The 16,891-nt window shown below is 35.6% G+C and overlaps 1 protein-coding gene across 2 annotated transcripts in view; it reads left to right on the top strand.

Annotated features, from left to right (window-relative positions):
- Positions 1 to 12,754, top strand: part of LOC117324164 (ATP-binding cassette sub-family D member 4-like) — a 29,095-nt gene extending 16,341 nt beyond the window's left edge. Inside the window, exons 9-17 of one of the 2 annotated variants that reach the window (XM_033879841.1) lie at positions 565 to 656; positions 1,428 to 1,511; positions 5,132 to 5,286; positions 6,135 to 6,245; positions 8,237 to 8,328; positions 9,940 to 9,976; positions 10,469 to 10,571; positions 11,239 to 11,315; positions 11,885 to 12,754. In XM_033879841.1, coding sequence (XP_033735732.1) covers positions 565 to 656; positions 1,428 to 1,511; positions 5,132 to 5,286; positions 6,135 to 6,245; positions 8,237 to 8,328; positions 9,940 to 9,976; positions 10,469 to 10,571; positions 11,239 to 11,315; positions 11,885 to 12,090 — 957 coding nt within the window. In that variant the 3' untranslated portion in view covers positions 12,091 to 12,754. The remainder of the gene's footprint in view (positions 1 to 564; positions 657 to 1,427; positions 1,512 to 5,131; positions 5,287 to 6,134; positions 6,246 to 8,236; positions 8,329 to 9,939; positions 9,977 to 10,468; positions 10,572 to 11,238; positions 11,316 to 11,884) is intronic. The other variant, XM_033879842.1, reaches the window with a different exon arrangement.
- Positions 12,755 to 16,891: the final 4,137 nt, after the last annotated feature.

Raw genomic sequence — 16,891 nt, forward strand, 5'->3', positions numbered from 1 at the left:
TATTCTATTTAAAACCAATAAAGTTAATTCTTTTGCAATTAGTTTGAGGTCAAATCTTTAAATGACTGGACTAAAGGAAATTTAGGGTGGGGTGTGGCACTTCATTTTACCTTTGTCAATCAGTTTCATCAACAATTCATAATCAAAGTATGTAATAAACATGAAAATACAGGGTATATAGTATATCATTTAGAACATTTTTTTAATGCTGTACCCCCGGCGTTGGCGTCCCACCCCACTTTAACGTTTTTGGGATCAGTTTTTGGAAAGCTTCTAAGTCCAAAAGTATACACCTCACACCCTTCTAATTTGGTTTATACATTCATTAGAGGTCTAGGAGTGATGTTATGGCAAAATCATGCAGAACAAAATTTGTGATCATTGATTGCACTTGTTGTAATTTTGTCATAATCTATAGGGTGAAGAAAACATGGAACCATGTGGACACTGACATAACTAAAAACAGCTTATTTATACCCAACTCATTCCATGTGAATACTTGTTCTTTAAATAATATCTATTGTAGATACCAAATTGTTAAGTAATATCCTGCTTATATTTCAGAATTCATTTGTGATAATTTACCTGATCAGCTGCTTCACCAAACTGATAGACTTGTCAGTACAAGTGTCAGAAATGGCTGGAAATGCCCATAGGTGAGTCATAGTTATTCACGCCACATTAGGTTAATACAAGGTGATCGAGTCACAAATATATACTCCACATTAGGTTAATACAAGGTGATCGAGTCACAAATATATACTCCACATTAGGTTCATACAAGGTGATCGAGTCACAAATATATACTCCACATTAGGTTCATACAAGGTGATCGAGTCACAAATATATACTCCACATTAGGTTCATACAAGGTGATCGAGTCACAAATATATACTCCGCATTAGGTTCATACAAGGTGAGTCATAATTATTCACTCCACATTAGGTTAATACACGGCGAGTCACAGTTATTCACTCATCATTAGGTTAATACACGGTGAGTCACAATTATTTACTCCACATTAGGTTAATACAAGGTGAGTCATAATTATTCACTCTACCCCTATTGTATTAAAGTGGAATGTGCAGTATCTGACACCTCAGTTATCTAAATATCTGTCTTATCCCCAGATAAAAAGTATGAAATCTATCTGAATACGGGTGCGCCAAGTGATTAAGATATACAGCTTCCTACAAATTATGGTCTTTCGCGTGGCTGCAAATTACGGGCCTGCTGATTGGTTAAAAACATGGTGTCCTACAAATTATGGGTCTTCTGAGTGGTTATAGAATATGCATGGTGTCATACAAATTATTGGTTTGCCAAGTGGTTCAGATATACGGCACTGTATTGTGTATTACTGTAAACAGTTTCATTGTTGAGTCCTGACAGAGTGTGATGTTCTACAGTTACTGACACTGTTACAGGGTGGGGGAGCTGATAGAAGCCCTGGGCAGACTGAGAGCCGAGGATGACACTGTTTACAACTTCCTGGATACCAGCAATGATGGGTAGGTATATCATACACCTCATGTAGAGTTATCTCCCTTATATTCACCAAAACTTATTTTCAGATTTTATGTTTGATATTGTTAATTAAACAATTTTCCAAGATTTGAAAATGAAGTACTGGTATCAGGATAATGGAAAATAGATACATAGACATTTATTGGGACACATAACGTTTTTACTTTATATTTCATATGACAAATTTTCATTGATTAAGACTTTATTTTTTTCACTGGATTTCTTGAAATTCCATACTCTTATAGACAATTGTTTGTCTTTCACCTGATAATTTCTTTGTACTTACTTAATAATACTGTTGCTAAAATTTTAAAACTGTAGCATGAAAATGAATTCAATATTTGTTGAAATGACTGAAATATGTATTAATGATATTACCGTATTTGACCTAATAAGGGCGCAGGGCGCGGGTAATTGACAGTGGGGGCGCCCTTATTAAGATTAGTTATTCTGAAGTTTTATGAAACAGACTATACCTTAGACCAGAATACCCAAGGTTGTGGAAACGGTAAAATATTCAGTCATAAAAATATTCCAGATGAAGATATCTAATCATTATCATATATTAAGCTTAAACACCACTTGAATACTCCTGTAAACCATGCCAGCTGATCTTTAGACCAGAGAACGTGTGTTCCACCATTTATGTTCAAATGGAACTCTTTTGTGTTCTATTCATAGAAACAGGTGATTTCCCAGATCATATCAGACATCATTTTCTTTGACCTAATAATTGATTTACAATGTCTTTTACTAGCTTTCTGTTCTGAACAAAAGTTATTTATCAACAAGAATGAAGTCTTTACTTTACCTTCAAATAAAGCTGGTAATTAAGTTATTATTTGTATGTGTGTTTAGTTTTGGGTGCTCTTTGCACTGACATGTCATCTGTAGCCTGTAGGAATACACAAAATGTGGCGAAAACATGTGCTCCAGTTACTTAATTTGCTGAAGAAAATTGAACACATAAAGTAGCAAAATATTTCACATAAATTATTACTTTTGAACACCATTTTGACACTCAGTCAAAGATTTATTTCCTTGAAAAAAGGTAGGGGCGCCCTTCTTAGGGCAGGCGCCCTTATTAGGTCAAATACGGTATGCTTCCCAAAGTTCAAATTTTGTATCTTTTTATCGATGAACATTTTGTAATGACATAATGAAGCTAAGATGTTCAGAATTAAACAAGGAGGCAACTGACCAAAGATCAAGATCATCTAGGGAGAGGTCAAGGTCACTAGGTCTAAGGTCAAGGTCAAATATTGTACTGCACCTTTTCACTAAAGGACGTATTGTTGTGGTATTATGAAGCAATGTTGGTTGGATTTTCTGATAAACCTTTTGTTATGATATCTTGAAGCGATGTTGGTCAGGATTAAACAAAGAGTCAACTGACCAAAGGTCAGGGTCATTTGTCAAAGTTCAAGTTCTAATTTTGTGTCTTTGCGCTGATGAACATTTTATAATGACATTATGAAGCAAAGCTGGTTGAAATTAAACAGGGTTTTAACTGGTTTAAAGTCAGGGTCACTGGGTTAAAAATCAAGGTCCAATTTTGCATCTTTTCACCAATGAACATTTTGTGATGACAGGGATTCAGCGGATTTTAGCTTAAGGTGTCTTGGTCGAAGGTCAAGGTCCAATTTTGTATCTTTTCACTGATGATTTTTTTGTTTTGATATTATGAAGCAAAGTTAATTGGAATTTAAGAAGCAATAAACTGAATTAAGGTTAAGATCACTGGATCAATGTCATGGTCTAATTTTGTATCTTTTTCTGAATCTTTTTTTATGTTATTAAAAATCAGATTTAAAGTTGTTCAGAACTTACCGTAACAAGGAATCAACTGAACAAAGGTTAAGGCCATAGGATCCAAAGGTTAAAGTTTAAAGTCAGGTTTATAAGTATTAACAAGATTGTGCTTTAATCATTTATATATCAATCTGAATATGTATGGGTGTTGTATTGGGAATAAGCTACTAACAGTACTAACAGTACTAACAAGATTGTGCTTTAATCATTTATATATCAATCGTATGTATGGGTGTTGTATAATGGGAATAAGCTACTAACAGTACTAACAAGCTTGTGCTGTTACTCATTTATGTATCAATCAGAATATCTACAACTATTGTTTAACATGAATTGTCTACTGTAACAGTATTAACAAGCTTGAACTTGTGATTTGATAAAACTTAATAACTATAATTACATTAATATGATTATGTATATTCACTACTCTAACCAATTTTGAAATTCCTTTCAAAATAGTTGGAATGTTTCTGTATCTTCTATGTTTTGGATCATGCATGACTATTGATATTAATACAAGTTTATCATGCTTAATTAGATCTATCACAGTATACTATGGCTCAAAGTTACATCATACTGTGGGTCAAGGTCACTCTCAAGTTCACACGTATACTATGGGTCCAGGCTACACATATCATACTTTAGGTCAAGGTCACTCTCAAGTTTACACGTATACTATGGGTCCAGGCTACACATATCATACTTCAGGTCAAGGTCACTCTCAAGTTTACACGTATACTATGGGTCCAGGCTACACATATCATACTTCAGGTCAAGTCCCTCTTAAGTTTACACACATCATACTGTGGTTCAAGGTTTCACACATCACACTGTCAGTCAATGTTTCATACATCATATGTAGGTAAGGGCTACACACATCATACTGTGGGTCAAATAACACACATCATACTGTGGGTCAAATAACACACATCATACTGTGGGTCAAATAACACACATCATACTGTGGGTCAAATAACACACATCATACTGTGGTTCAAGGTTACAGACATCATACTGTGGGTCAAATAACACACATCATACTGTGGGTCAAATAACACACATCATACTGTGGTTCAAGGTTACAGACATCATACTGTGAGTCAAATAACACACATCATACTGTGGGTCAAATAACACACATCATACTGTGAGTCAAATAACACACATCATACTGTGGGTCAAATAACACACATCATACTGTGAGTCAAATAACACACATCATACTGTGGGTCAAATAACACACATCATACTGTGGGTCAAGGTTACAGACATCATACTGTGGGTCAAATAACACACATCATACTGTGGGTCAAGGTTACAGACATCATACTGTAGGTAGGGGCTACACACATCATACCTTGGTTCAAGGTCGCACACATCAGTGGGTCAAGATTTCACACATCATTCTATGGGTCAATGTTTCAAACATCATAGAGTACTTTAGGTAAAGGTTACAAGCATAACACTCTTTTGGTCAAGGTTACACATCATACTGTATGTGAAGGCTACACATAATACTTTAGGTCAAGGTTACACACATCATACTTTGGTTCAAGATTTTCATATCATACTGTTGGTCAAGGTGAAATAGCATTTGTACTGAAATGTGATAAGATATGGATGGGCTCATTACCATGCATGGCCTTTTTGTTGGATAACAACATTTTCTAAATAAGCATGATTTAGCATTTGTGGCTAGAAAGGCACCCACATTTTATATTCTTTTAACCTTTGCACAATATATATACCACTGCTAGATGTTAGAACTCTGCTTTCCTCCTACTTTCTATAGGGAAGGGGCTATTCCCTTATCTGACATATCTGTTGCATGCAGCAATCAAGGTGGAGATGGAGTTTCCTTCGGCAGAATACAGATGAATGAGAAGGCTCTAACTGTACAGGACCTGACCTACGGACCCCCAGAGAGTCATGTGATTCTCTGTAGAAGTAAGTCTAATGTATTGACACTGCTTTCTATAATGTCATCTGTATATGACAATATTGGAGGTTAAATCCTATTTCTTGGATTTTCAATTGTAGTGACTTTCATGCAGAATTGAGAAAGCTAATATTCTGATACTTGGTGATGTCCTGTGACAGTCTTTTTGATGCCCTTGTAATTTTGTGGATCTTTGAGTGTTATCTATGTCTGTCTTGTCTGTCTTGTCTGTCTTGACCTGTCACAATAGCATATCTAACAAATGTCACCACTGACGAGACTTCATTTCTGAAAGTAGTTGATTTAAAGGTCAAAGATAAAAATAATTTGAATAAGGTCATTAACTCACTGTTGCTATTTATAGAAACTGAAAGTCATCTATCAAATCATTGTCATCACTTTGTATCTATTTAGGGGTTTTGATTTTTAACCAAGAATGAGTTTTAAGGTCAAGGTCACTGTCTCTACTGAATTTTACAAGTAATGATAATTTGCATTCTGTATTCAAATCGCTCTTCTTCCCTGGACTGTTGTCCATATGTCCATCTGTAAAACAGTTTATTGTTATCACTTTCACTTGAGAAGTATTGTAGGGAATTTTCTCAATCTTCATATGTAGGTTGCTGTTGTTGACCCTATATAGATGTGCCCATTTGATTTTGAGCTTATTCAAGCTAAACAAAATGGGGGAGAATATTGCTATTTCTAATCCATACAAAGTTCTTCTAAAATTAGTCAGGCTCTCTCTTAGATTATATATGTAGGTTCCCTTGTTATTAAATCATTAAATAGAGATGATAATGTATTTATTATTCTATTTTCTTTTTGATTCTGACCGAACCTTGTCTTGTTTCAGATCTGTCCTTTCAGCTGGAGTCTGGCGTAAACACACTGGTAAAAGGAGACAGTGGATGTGGCAAGAGTTCTTTATTGAGAGTTATAGCAGGGCTATGGCCCACCGTAACAGGTAAACAGTCCTGTATGGAAAGTTGTACTCGTTAAAGGTAACAGTTCTGTATGGAAAGTTGTACTCGTTAAAGGTAACAGTTCTGTATGGAAAGTTGTACTGGGACTCGTTAAAGGTAACAGTTCTGTATGGAAAGTTGTACTGGGACTCGTTAAAGGTAAACAGTCCTGTATGGAAAGTTGTACTCGTTAAAGGTAACAGTTCTGTATGGAAAGTTGTACTGGGACTTGTTAAAGGTAACAGTTCTGTATGGAAAGTTGTACTCGTTAAAGGTAACAGTTCTGTATGGAAAGTTGTACTCGTTAAAGGTAACAGTCCTGTATGGAAAGTTGTACTGGGACTTGTTAAAGGTAACAGTTCTGTATGGAAAGTTGTACTTGTTAAAGGTAACAGTTCTGTATGGAAAGTTGTACTCGTTAAAGATAACAGTCCTGTATGGAAAGTTGTACTGGGACTCGTTAAAGGTAACAGTCCTGTATGGAAAGTTGTACTCGTTAAAGGTAAACAGTCCTGTATGGAAAGTTGTACTCGTTAAAGGTAAACAGTCCTGTATGGAAAGTTGTACTGGGACTCGTTAAAGGTAACAGTTCTGTATGGAAAGTTGTACTCGTTAAAGGTAACAGTCCTGTATGGAAAGTTGTACTCGTTAAAGGTAACAGTTCTGTATGGAAAGTTGTACTCGTTAAAGGTAACAGTTCTGTATGGAAAGTTGTACTCGTTAAAGGTAAACAGTCCTGTATGGAAAGTTGTACTCGTTAAAGGTAACAGTTCTGTATGGAAAGTTGTACATGGACTCATTAAAGGTAACAGTCCTGTATGGAAAGTTGTACTCGTTAAAGGTAACAGTTCTGTATGGAAAGTTGTACTCGTTAAAGGTAACAGTTCTGTATGGAAAGTTGTACTCGTTAAAGGTAACAGTCCTGTATGGAAAGTTGTACTCGTTAAAGGTAAACAGTCCTGTATGGAAAGTTGTACTCGTTAAAGGTAACAGTTCTGTATGGAAAGTTGTACATGGACTCGTTAAAGGTAACAGTTCTGTATGGAAAGTTGTACTCGTTAAAGGTAACAGTTCTGTATGGAAAGTTGTACTCGTTAAAGGTAACAGTTCTGTATGGAAAGTTGTACTCGTTAAAGGTAACAGTCCTGTATGGAAAGTTGTACTCGTTAAAGGTAACAGTTCTGTATGGAAAGTTGTACTGGGACTCCTTAAAGGTAACAGTTCTGTATGGAAAGTTGTACTCGTTAAAGGTAACAGTTCTGTATGGAAAGTTGTACTGGGACTCGTTAAAGGTAACAGTTCTGTATGGAAAGTTGTACTCGTTAAAGGTAACAGTCCTGTATGGAAAGTTGTACTGGGACTCGTTAAAGGTAACAGTTCTGTATGGAAAGTTGTACTCGTTAAAGGTAACAGTCCTGTATGGAAAGTTGTACTGGGACTCGTTAAAGGTAATAGTTCTGTATGGAAAGTTGTACTGGGACTTTGATTAAGACAAAACTGTTAAAGCTGAAATCATTTCATTATCCTCTGTCATTTCCAAAACATTAATCAAGTGTTTTGTTTTTCCAAAAAGATGACAACCTATAAGTCTCTGATTGGCTAAGACATTTTGTGTAATAACTTTTTCTCCATTTGTGGCATCAAAATAGAAGTTAGTGGAATAGATGATTAAAAGATACACTCTGAAAAGAAACAAAAAACTGGACATTATCCACAAAATGGCTGCCTATTGTAGGCTTCTGATTGGTTGAAATTAAGATGCAATTTTTTCGTGAAAATTGGTACATGTTTATCAAAGTGGTATGAAAGGATAAACACAATGGTGAAATCCATTTCGTGATTGGACAATTAACATTGAATATTTCTGAAAATTTGAAATGTAAACATTGGATTTTTTTGTGGGTTACTTTGATGTTTACAAGTCGTTGTTACTTGCATGTTTATATTAAGGTGTAACTTTGATGTTGATGACAGGGTTTGGTGTATTTTACAGGATCTGTTATCAAACATATTCCAATGGAACACAAAAAGATTCTGTTTCTGCCCCAGAAGCCCTACTTCACTGATGGATCACTGAGAGAACAGGTGTGTATCTCGTTCACCTCTATCTAGGTACATTTTAAAAGTTATGTGTTTTTTAAAAGTTATTGCTATTTATGGAGAAGAACTGGGAAGATTTTTCTCAAACTTCATATGTGGGTTTCCCTTTAACCTTAGTTGTCCTCATTTGATTTTGAGTGTGATCCAGAAAACAAAATGGCCACCTGACGGCCATCTTTGATTTTGATAATTGAAGATTGTTATCGCTTTTTCTTGGAAGCTACATGTACTAGAGAGATATTTTTCAAACTCCACTGATAGGTTCCCCTTGGTCCATAGTTGTGCCAAATTGATTTCGACCTAGATCTAGAAACAATATGGCTGACAGATGGACATCTTGGATTTTGAGAATTGAAGTTTGTTATTGCTTTTTCTTGAAAAGTTCTGGAGGGATATTCCATATGAAGGTTCTCCTTGGTCACTAGTGGTGCTAATTCAATTTTGATTTTTGAGATGTATCTAGGATTTTGTATGAAGACTTCCTTGTTAACAGATCATTAAAGTAGCGAAAGGATCATCAATATTAAAACAAATGAATATCCTTCAATGGTGGATGGCAAGATTCTTCTTGAATCTCTTATTATTCATGAGATCTAGATCTAGAACCATTGACCTCTCAGAGTGGTTATTAGCACTAAATCATAATGAAAAGGAGTACGGGAATATCCTTCTCAGGCTGACGCTTGAACTAGTGACCTCTCTCTCTCTCTCCAAGCAGGCATTCTACCACTAGGCCAAAGGGTTATTTCCAATTATTCTCCACTTTTGCTCTACCTATCTTTTACGAAGTCTTCAAACCCAAAGTTATTTTGCTCCAGCAAAGCCTCTCAATCTCCTATACATGAAAGTTTACATTTGGATTGGTCAGCAGCACCAAACTGTAATGAAAAAGGAAAACAGACAGGAAAATACCCTGCCAAGGCTGGTGCTTCAACTCCCTATTCAGACATCCTACCACTTGACTAAAGGGAAATTAATGCTGAGCATAATCTAATGAAATGATTTTTTTCCCTCCACTGGATCAGTCTTCCTTGATAAATTGTGGGTAAAATAACGCATAGTCACAAACGATTTATAACAACATGTGAGTACTATTTCTGATGATAATTTTGTTAGCTCTTGGACAAAAGGAAACATACACTGTGCACACATACATATTAGGATAGAAAATATTGACAGTTCTTTGCCTAAAGTTACTGCACAACTTGATGAGGAAGTGTGGCCATTGTCCTTTTACTTACAGGGTTGTCGCCCTTTGCTTGTCATTTGTCCAGGTCATATTTTCTGTTAATGTATGCAACTTAGGATTAAGGTGTTTCACATACTAAAAGCATGTGCTCTTAGTCTACTTTTTACAGATTCTTCACCTAGAATTACAACACTTGTATGTAATACACACACTTGATTGACACATATTTGAGACCCTTATGTCCATACTTTGTACAGCTCATATCACCATCAATTGTCTCTTGTCAGCATGTTTAATTCACATCTCCAGATATATCATTTAATAATATCATTTGAATGTAATTTGTATGTTAACTACAACTAACATAGGGACTGGTGTATTATGTGTCTCCATATTGTTGATCACAGGTGATGTATCCTATGCAGGATATCCTCTCAGGGTCAGGTAAGCATATTTCTCCTGTATTTTTTTTTTATCTCAGTCAATAGTTATTTTTTATGAAATACTATTATAATGCAAAAAGAGACCACAGTCTTTTTTTCATTCATATATTAATCTTATTTTTATGAGATGAACAAAATATCCCACTTTTGATAATTATTTTATTCCTGTATTTAGTAAATTCCCATGTATTTACTCAATTAACTTGGTGATTTAAAGAGATACTAGTCTGTACCAAGTATCTTGGTATCATATCAGCCTACGTTCTTAATGAAAACATTTGTAAGACTGATTGAATTTAGATTATACATGATAATCAAATGTTCTTGTAAGAGTTGCTTCCCTTCTTGTTCATCTGTTGGTCAAGATCAGTGTCTTACTAAGGCCTCCTCACCCTACATATCTTTACATCTTCCCTCATTGGTCAAGATCCCTCTAAGTCTTAAAGGCTTACTCTTCACCTTTTACATGTATATATATCATCCTGATTGACAGTGTCTGCAGAGAACCAGAAGATCACCCAGTATTTAGAGTATGTCGGATTAACAGACATCATGGACAGGGTCGAGGACCTGGACAAGAGTTTGGACTGGAACTGGTAAGATACCTGTTTATATAGGATTTATTATAAAGTACTGATTCTGTCTCTCTTAGGAGGTTTTTAGGATACCTGAGATAAAGTAGCCGTGCATCCCTAAAACATCTACGGGGGACTGAGAGGCGGGGCAAAAAGGGGTCAAATTGACTGAGATTTCATAAAAAATCTTCTTCTAAAGACCCAAATAAGGAAGAATCAAATATACCATATGCATGTTCATGTATACTCTTCTTAAATTGAAGGGTCTTAAGGTACTTTACAAAAATTATTGATTTCATGACCTGAAGGTCTCGTGTTTGCCCCTGAAGAAGGGGAAAACTGAACTATAGTTTAGATAAGGAAATCACATTTTTAAGTATCATTTGTTTGATTTCTTTTGGAATTAATTCTAGCATGATTAGAATTATCAGTAGGGGGGGGGGGGGGGTGGTGATATGCACATGCTGGCCCTGACAGACCCCAAGGGACTGCCTAAAAGGGTCAAATTGACTGAAATGTTTCTGAACTCAGGTGACAGTTAAGGCCCTTGGGCCTAATGTTGTTTGGAGTAAATGTCCTTTATCTGAAACATTTGATAGAATCGTTTACTTTCATGTGTACAAGTTATCATCATCAGGAGAGGGAGGGTAATGTTTGTCTGAGACATTAACTATAAAATCTTTCACAGGTACGATGAATTGTCGCCGGGAGAGATGCAGAGACTGTCTTTTGTTCGTTTGTTTTATCACCAGCCAAAATTTGCAGGTAATTTTAATTATTCGCTTGTGACGACTTTGTGGAGAAGATATAGCATTCTACATACCCAGTATATGTACACGGGTTTGTGTACCTACTTAGGGTCCAATTCGGTATATGTACATGGGTTTGTGTACCTACGTAGGTACATTCCGTATATGTACATGGGTTTGTGTTTTGTGCACCCACATACATGTACATGCATTCCGTATTGGTGTACATTTTTGTGTTCACTTTTTGTCATAGAAACTTCATTTTTAAATTGATTTCGATCAAACTTCATTTAATTGTCAATATGAGAATACCTCCAATGAGTTTGTGTCTGAAGTCAAGGACAAGGTTACTGTTGCTATTTATAGAAAATCTTTGTCGGTGCTCAAGTGACTTCTGGGGAACTGAATGTTTTGATATGTGATATCATTATTATAACAATGTTAATTCATTATTTGTGGGACATGGCAGATAAGTGTCAGTTTGTACCAATCTATACTATTGATGGTGTCCAGTAGGACACATGCTCTACCTGTTATGTTAGATAGTGTGAAATGATGTTGATGTTTAATGTTTATTTTGTACAGTGCTGGATGAGGCGACCAGCCAGATCGGTCTGACAGCAGAGAAGAAAATGTACGAGATGTGTGGTCAGTTAGGTATCACAGTGCTCAGTGTCGGCCACCGCCAGAGTCTCAACAAATACCATATCATGGAGATCATTCTGGATGGTCAAGGGGGTTGGAAGATACAGCCAATCACAGACAATCTCATATCAGCAAGCACCTGCTGATAGAGTCTGATATTACATTTACCATAAAATCCTGTGTAATTTATGCAGTTTTTTGGCCAAAATTGCTGTTGTAGTTGGGAGTGCTTTGATTGCAAAGGTACGAAGATCACCCAGATCTCTGTATTGGCATCGAATGCCATGACAGTTTACACAAGTCCAACATGAATCCCTGTTATTATGATATTTTTTCTGTCCAGAATTATTTTTATAAGTTGTAGCCCTATGCATGTTACTATATTTGGCACCTGGATAATTCATCAGCATCCCTTATAAATGCCAGAGACAGACCCCAGCCAGAGATCACCACCCAAAACTTCTCAATCAAAAAAACAATAGAGGTCGAATCACCTTACCTGTGTTGGTCAATGTGCTTGTCATGGCTGGCTGTCTGCTAATAGATAGTAAATAAAAGTGTTTTGTTTTTTATAGGACCGTCAAATGTCTACAGACATTTATAACAGGCATACTATAGCTCTTCGTCTGTTAATTAGTTAAAGGTTTTTTGAATGGTCTACAGTTTAGTCAGATCATGTGTTGTTGTGTGTTATAAAGTGTATGTGTGATGGTTGTGTGTTATAAAGTGTATGTGTGATGGTTATATGTTATAAAGTGTAAGTGTGATGGTTGTGTGTTATAAAGTGTATGTGTGATGGTTGTGTGTTATAAAGTGTATGTGTGATGTTTGTGTGTTATAAAGTGTATGTGTTATGCTTGTGTGTTATAAAGTGTATGTGTGATGCTTGTGTGTTATAAAGTGTATGTGTTATGGTTGTGTGTTATAAAGTGTATGTGTGATGGTTGTGTGTTATAAAGTGTATGTGTGATGTTTGTGTGTTATAAAGTGTATGTGTGATGCTTGTGTGTTATAAAGTGTATGTGTGATGGTTGTGTGTTATAAAGTGTATGTGTGATGCTTGTGTGTTATAAAGTGTATGTGTTATGGTTGTGTGTTATAAAGTGTATGTGTTATGGTTGTGTGTTATAAAGTGTATGTGTGATGCTTGTGTGTTATAAAGTGTATGTGTGATGCTTGTGTGTTATAAAGTGTATGTGTGATGGTTGTGTGTTATAAAGTGTATTTGTGATGGTTGTGTGTTATAAAGTGTATGTGTTATGGTTGTGTGTTATAAAGTGTATGTGTGATGGTTGTGTGTTATAAAGTGTATGTGTGATGCTTGTGTGTTATAAAGTGTATGTGTGATGGTTGTGTGTTATAAAGTGTATGTTTGATGGTTGTGTGTTATAAAGTGTATGTGATGGTTGTGTGTTATAAAGTGTATGTGATGGTTGTGTGTTATAAAGTGTATGTGATGGTTGTGTGTTATAAAGTGTATGTGTGATGGTTGTGTGTTTTAAAGTGTATGTGATGGTTGTGTGTTATAAAGTGTATGTTTGATGGTTGTGTGTTATAAAGTGTATGTGTGATGGTTGTGTGTTATAAAGTGTATGTGATGGTTGTGTGTTATAAAGTGTATGTGTTATGCTTGTGTGTTATAAAGTGTATGTGTGATGCTTGTGTGTTATAAAGTGTATGTGTGATGATTGTGTGTTATAAAGTGTATGTGTGATGTTTGTGTGTTATAAAGTGTATGTGTGATGTTTGTGTGTTATAAAGTGTATGTGTGATGGTTGTGTGTTATAAAGTGTATGTGTGATGGTTGTGTGTTATAAAGTGTATGTGTGATGGTTGTGTGTTATTAAGTGTTTTGCTTTCATTAACAATGACTAATGTTTGCTATGTCTGGGAGAAAACTGGAATTTGTGGATCCAAATGAGTATCACCATTCATTTATGATATATTTTTTATAGATTTATTTTGTTATCGTCTGATGTTTATCTAATTGTCAATGTCGAAGTCTGTTGATAAAATCTAAAGCCTCCAATCAAACTGCCATTGTTTATATTGCTCAAAGTCGTAAATCCTTCTGGTAAATGTTGATTTAGTTAATTACGTCATACCTGAAGATCCCAACCAAACTACCATTATAATTAGTTAGAATTTTATAACATACCTGAAGACCTAGCTTGACTAACATTCTGTTGTTAATCTTGCCTTTGTCAGTTGTAGTTTTGAATCATTTCTGTAAGCATTGATTTTGTTGAAATGGCATTAAACACTTTTTTTTAATTTCTAGGAACAATTTTATAAACCGACTTACCAACCTAGTGTTCTACATTTTCAATGATAACGTTATGTTCCATGTATATACATTTGTTTTTTAAATTTCCTTTCTCTTTGCACATTGTCAAGAGACATGGATAAGTCTAAATTATATTGAGTATAGTTAGGCGTAACTAGTTTATAGAGTTTAACTAGTGGTCAGAATAGTCAGGGATAACTAGTGGTCAGAATAGACAGGTTAAACTAGTGGTCAGAATAGACAGGTTAAACTAGTGGTAAGAATAGACAGGTTTAACTAGTGGCCAGAATAGACAGGTTTAACTAGTGGTCAGAATAGTCAGACTTAACTGGTGGTCAATAAAGACAGGTTTAACTAGTGGTTAATATATACAGATTTAACTAGTGGTCAGAATAGACAGGTTACCTAGTGGTCAATATAGACAGGTTTAACTAGTGGTCAGAATAGACAGGTTTAAGTAATGGTCGATATAGATAGGCTTAACTAGTGGTCAGAATAGTCAGGGATAACTAATGGTCGATATAGACAGGTTTAACTAGTGACCAGAATAGTCAGGTTTAACTAGTGGTCAGAATAGACAGGTTCACCTAGTAGTCAGAATAGACAGGTTTAACTAGTGGTCAATATAGACAGGTTTAACTAGTGGTCAGAATATACAGGCTTAACTAGTGGTCAGAATAGACAGGTTTAACTAGTGGTAAGAATAGACAGGTTAAACTAGTGGTAAGAATAGACAGGTTTAACTAGTGGTCAGAATAGACAGGTTTAACTAGTGGTCAGAATAGACAGGCTTAACTAGTGGTCAGAAAAGACAGGTTACCTAGTGGTCAGAAAAGACAGTTTATCTTGTGGTCAGAATAGTCAGATTTAACTAGTGGTCAAAATAGACAGGTTAAACTAGTAGTCAGAATAGACAGGTTTAACTAGTGGTCAATATAGACAGGTTTAACTAGTGGTCAGAATATACAGGCTTAACTAGTGGTCAGAATAGACAGGTTTAACTAGTGGTAAGAATAGACAGGTTAAACTAGTGGTCAGAATAGACAGGTTTAACTAGTGGTCAGAATAGACAGGCTTAACTAGTGGTCAGAAAAGACAGGCTTAACTAGTGGTCAGAAAAAAGTTTATCTTGTGGTCAGAATAGTCAGACTTAACTGGTGGTCAATAAAGACAGGTTTAACTAGTGGTCAATATATACAGATTTAACTAGTGGTCAGAATAGACAGGCTTAACGAGTAGTCAGAATAGACAGGTTACATAGTGGTCAATATAGACAGGTTATCTATTGGTCAGAATAGACAGGTTTACTAAGTGGTCAATATAGACAGGCTTAACTAGTGGTCAGAATAGACAGGCTTAACTAGTAGTCAGAAAAGACAGGTTACCTAGTGGTCAATATAGACAGGTTTAACTATTGGTCAGAATAGACAGGTTACCTAGTGGTCAATATAGACTGGTTTAACTATTGGTCAGAATAGACAGATTTACCAAGTGGTCAATATAGACAGGTTTAACTAGTGGTCAGAATAGACAGGCTTAACTAATGGTCAGAAAAGTCAGGCTTTACTAGTGGTCAGAATAGACAGGTTTAACTAGTTGGTTAGAATAGACAGATTTACCAAGTGGTCAATATAGACAGGTTTAACTAGTGGTCAGAATAGACAGGTTTAACTAGTTGGTTAGAATAGACAGGTTAAACTAGTGGTCAGAATAGACAGGCTTACCTAGTGGTCAATATAGACAGGCTTAACTAGTGGTCAGGATAGACAGGCTTAACTAGTGGCCAGAATAGACAGGCTTTACTAGTGGTCAGAATAGACAGGTTTAACTAGTTGGTTAGAATAGACAGGTTAAACTAGTGGTCAGAATAGACAGGCTTACCTAGTGGTCAATATAGACAGGCTTAACTAGTGGTGAGGATAGACAGGCTTAACTAGTGGCCAGAATAGACAGGCTTACCTAGTGGTCAATATAGACAGGCTTAACTAGTGGTCAGGATAGACAGGCTTAACTAGTGGCCAGAATAGACAGGCTTACCTAAATGTCAGAATTGATGGTGTTACATTACTTGTGGTCAGGTGTTTATATAAGGAGCATGTGTTTGGTAGGAATTGTTACAATTTAATGGTTGTTTTGTTGTGAATGTTATTTGTAATATTTTGATAAATGATTTTATTTTATGTTTGTTTAATGATAATTAAAGTTTTTGTTGATGAAGCAACTGTTTACATTTAAAAGATCAAATACTGCGATGTTACAAACTTTATGTTATTATACATGGTTGTTGTTTCGATGATGGCTACCCTATAGCTGAAACATGTCAACAACACCCTCCAATACTAAATTTGACCGTCGATAGAACAACTATGTTGAGCTTACTCTATTACACACACATAAGCTTGTTTTGTTCATTTGTCTTGTTGTATGCATTATTTTATGTACATTGAATATGCAGCATATTTGCGCATGTCAATCAGTAAAACTTTATAGCAAGACTTGTGACTTCTGTGTAACTTATAAACTTTGTAACCAGACTTGTGACAAATTTGTAACTTATGAACTTTGTAGTTAGACTCATATCACTGTTTAACTTTTAAACTTTGAACCAAGACCAGACTTGTGACTACTGTGTAACTTATAGCCTTGTGACTACTGTGTAA

Source organism: Pecten maximus, chromosome 3 (assembly GCF_902652985.1).
Source record: "Pecten maximus chromosome 3, xPecMax1.1, whole genome shotgun sequence".
Classification (NCBI taxonomy): Eukaryota; Metazoa; Mollusca; class Bivalvia; order Pectinida; family Pectinidae; genus Pecten; species Pecten maximus.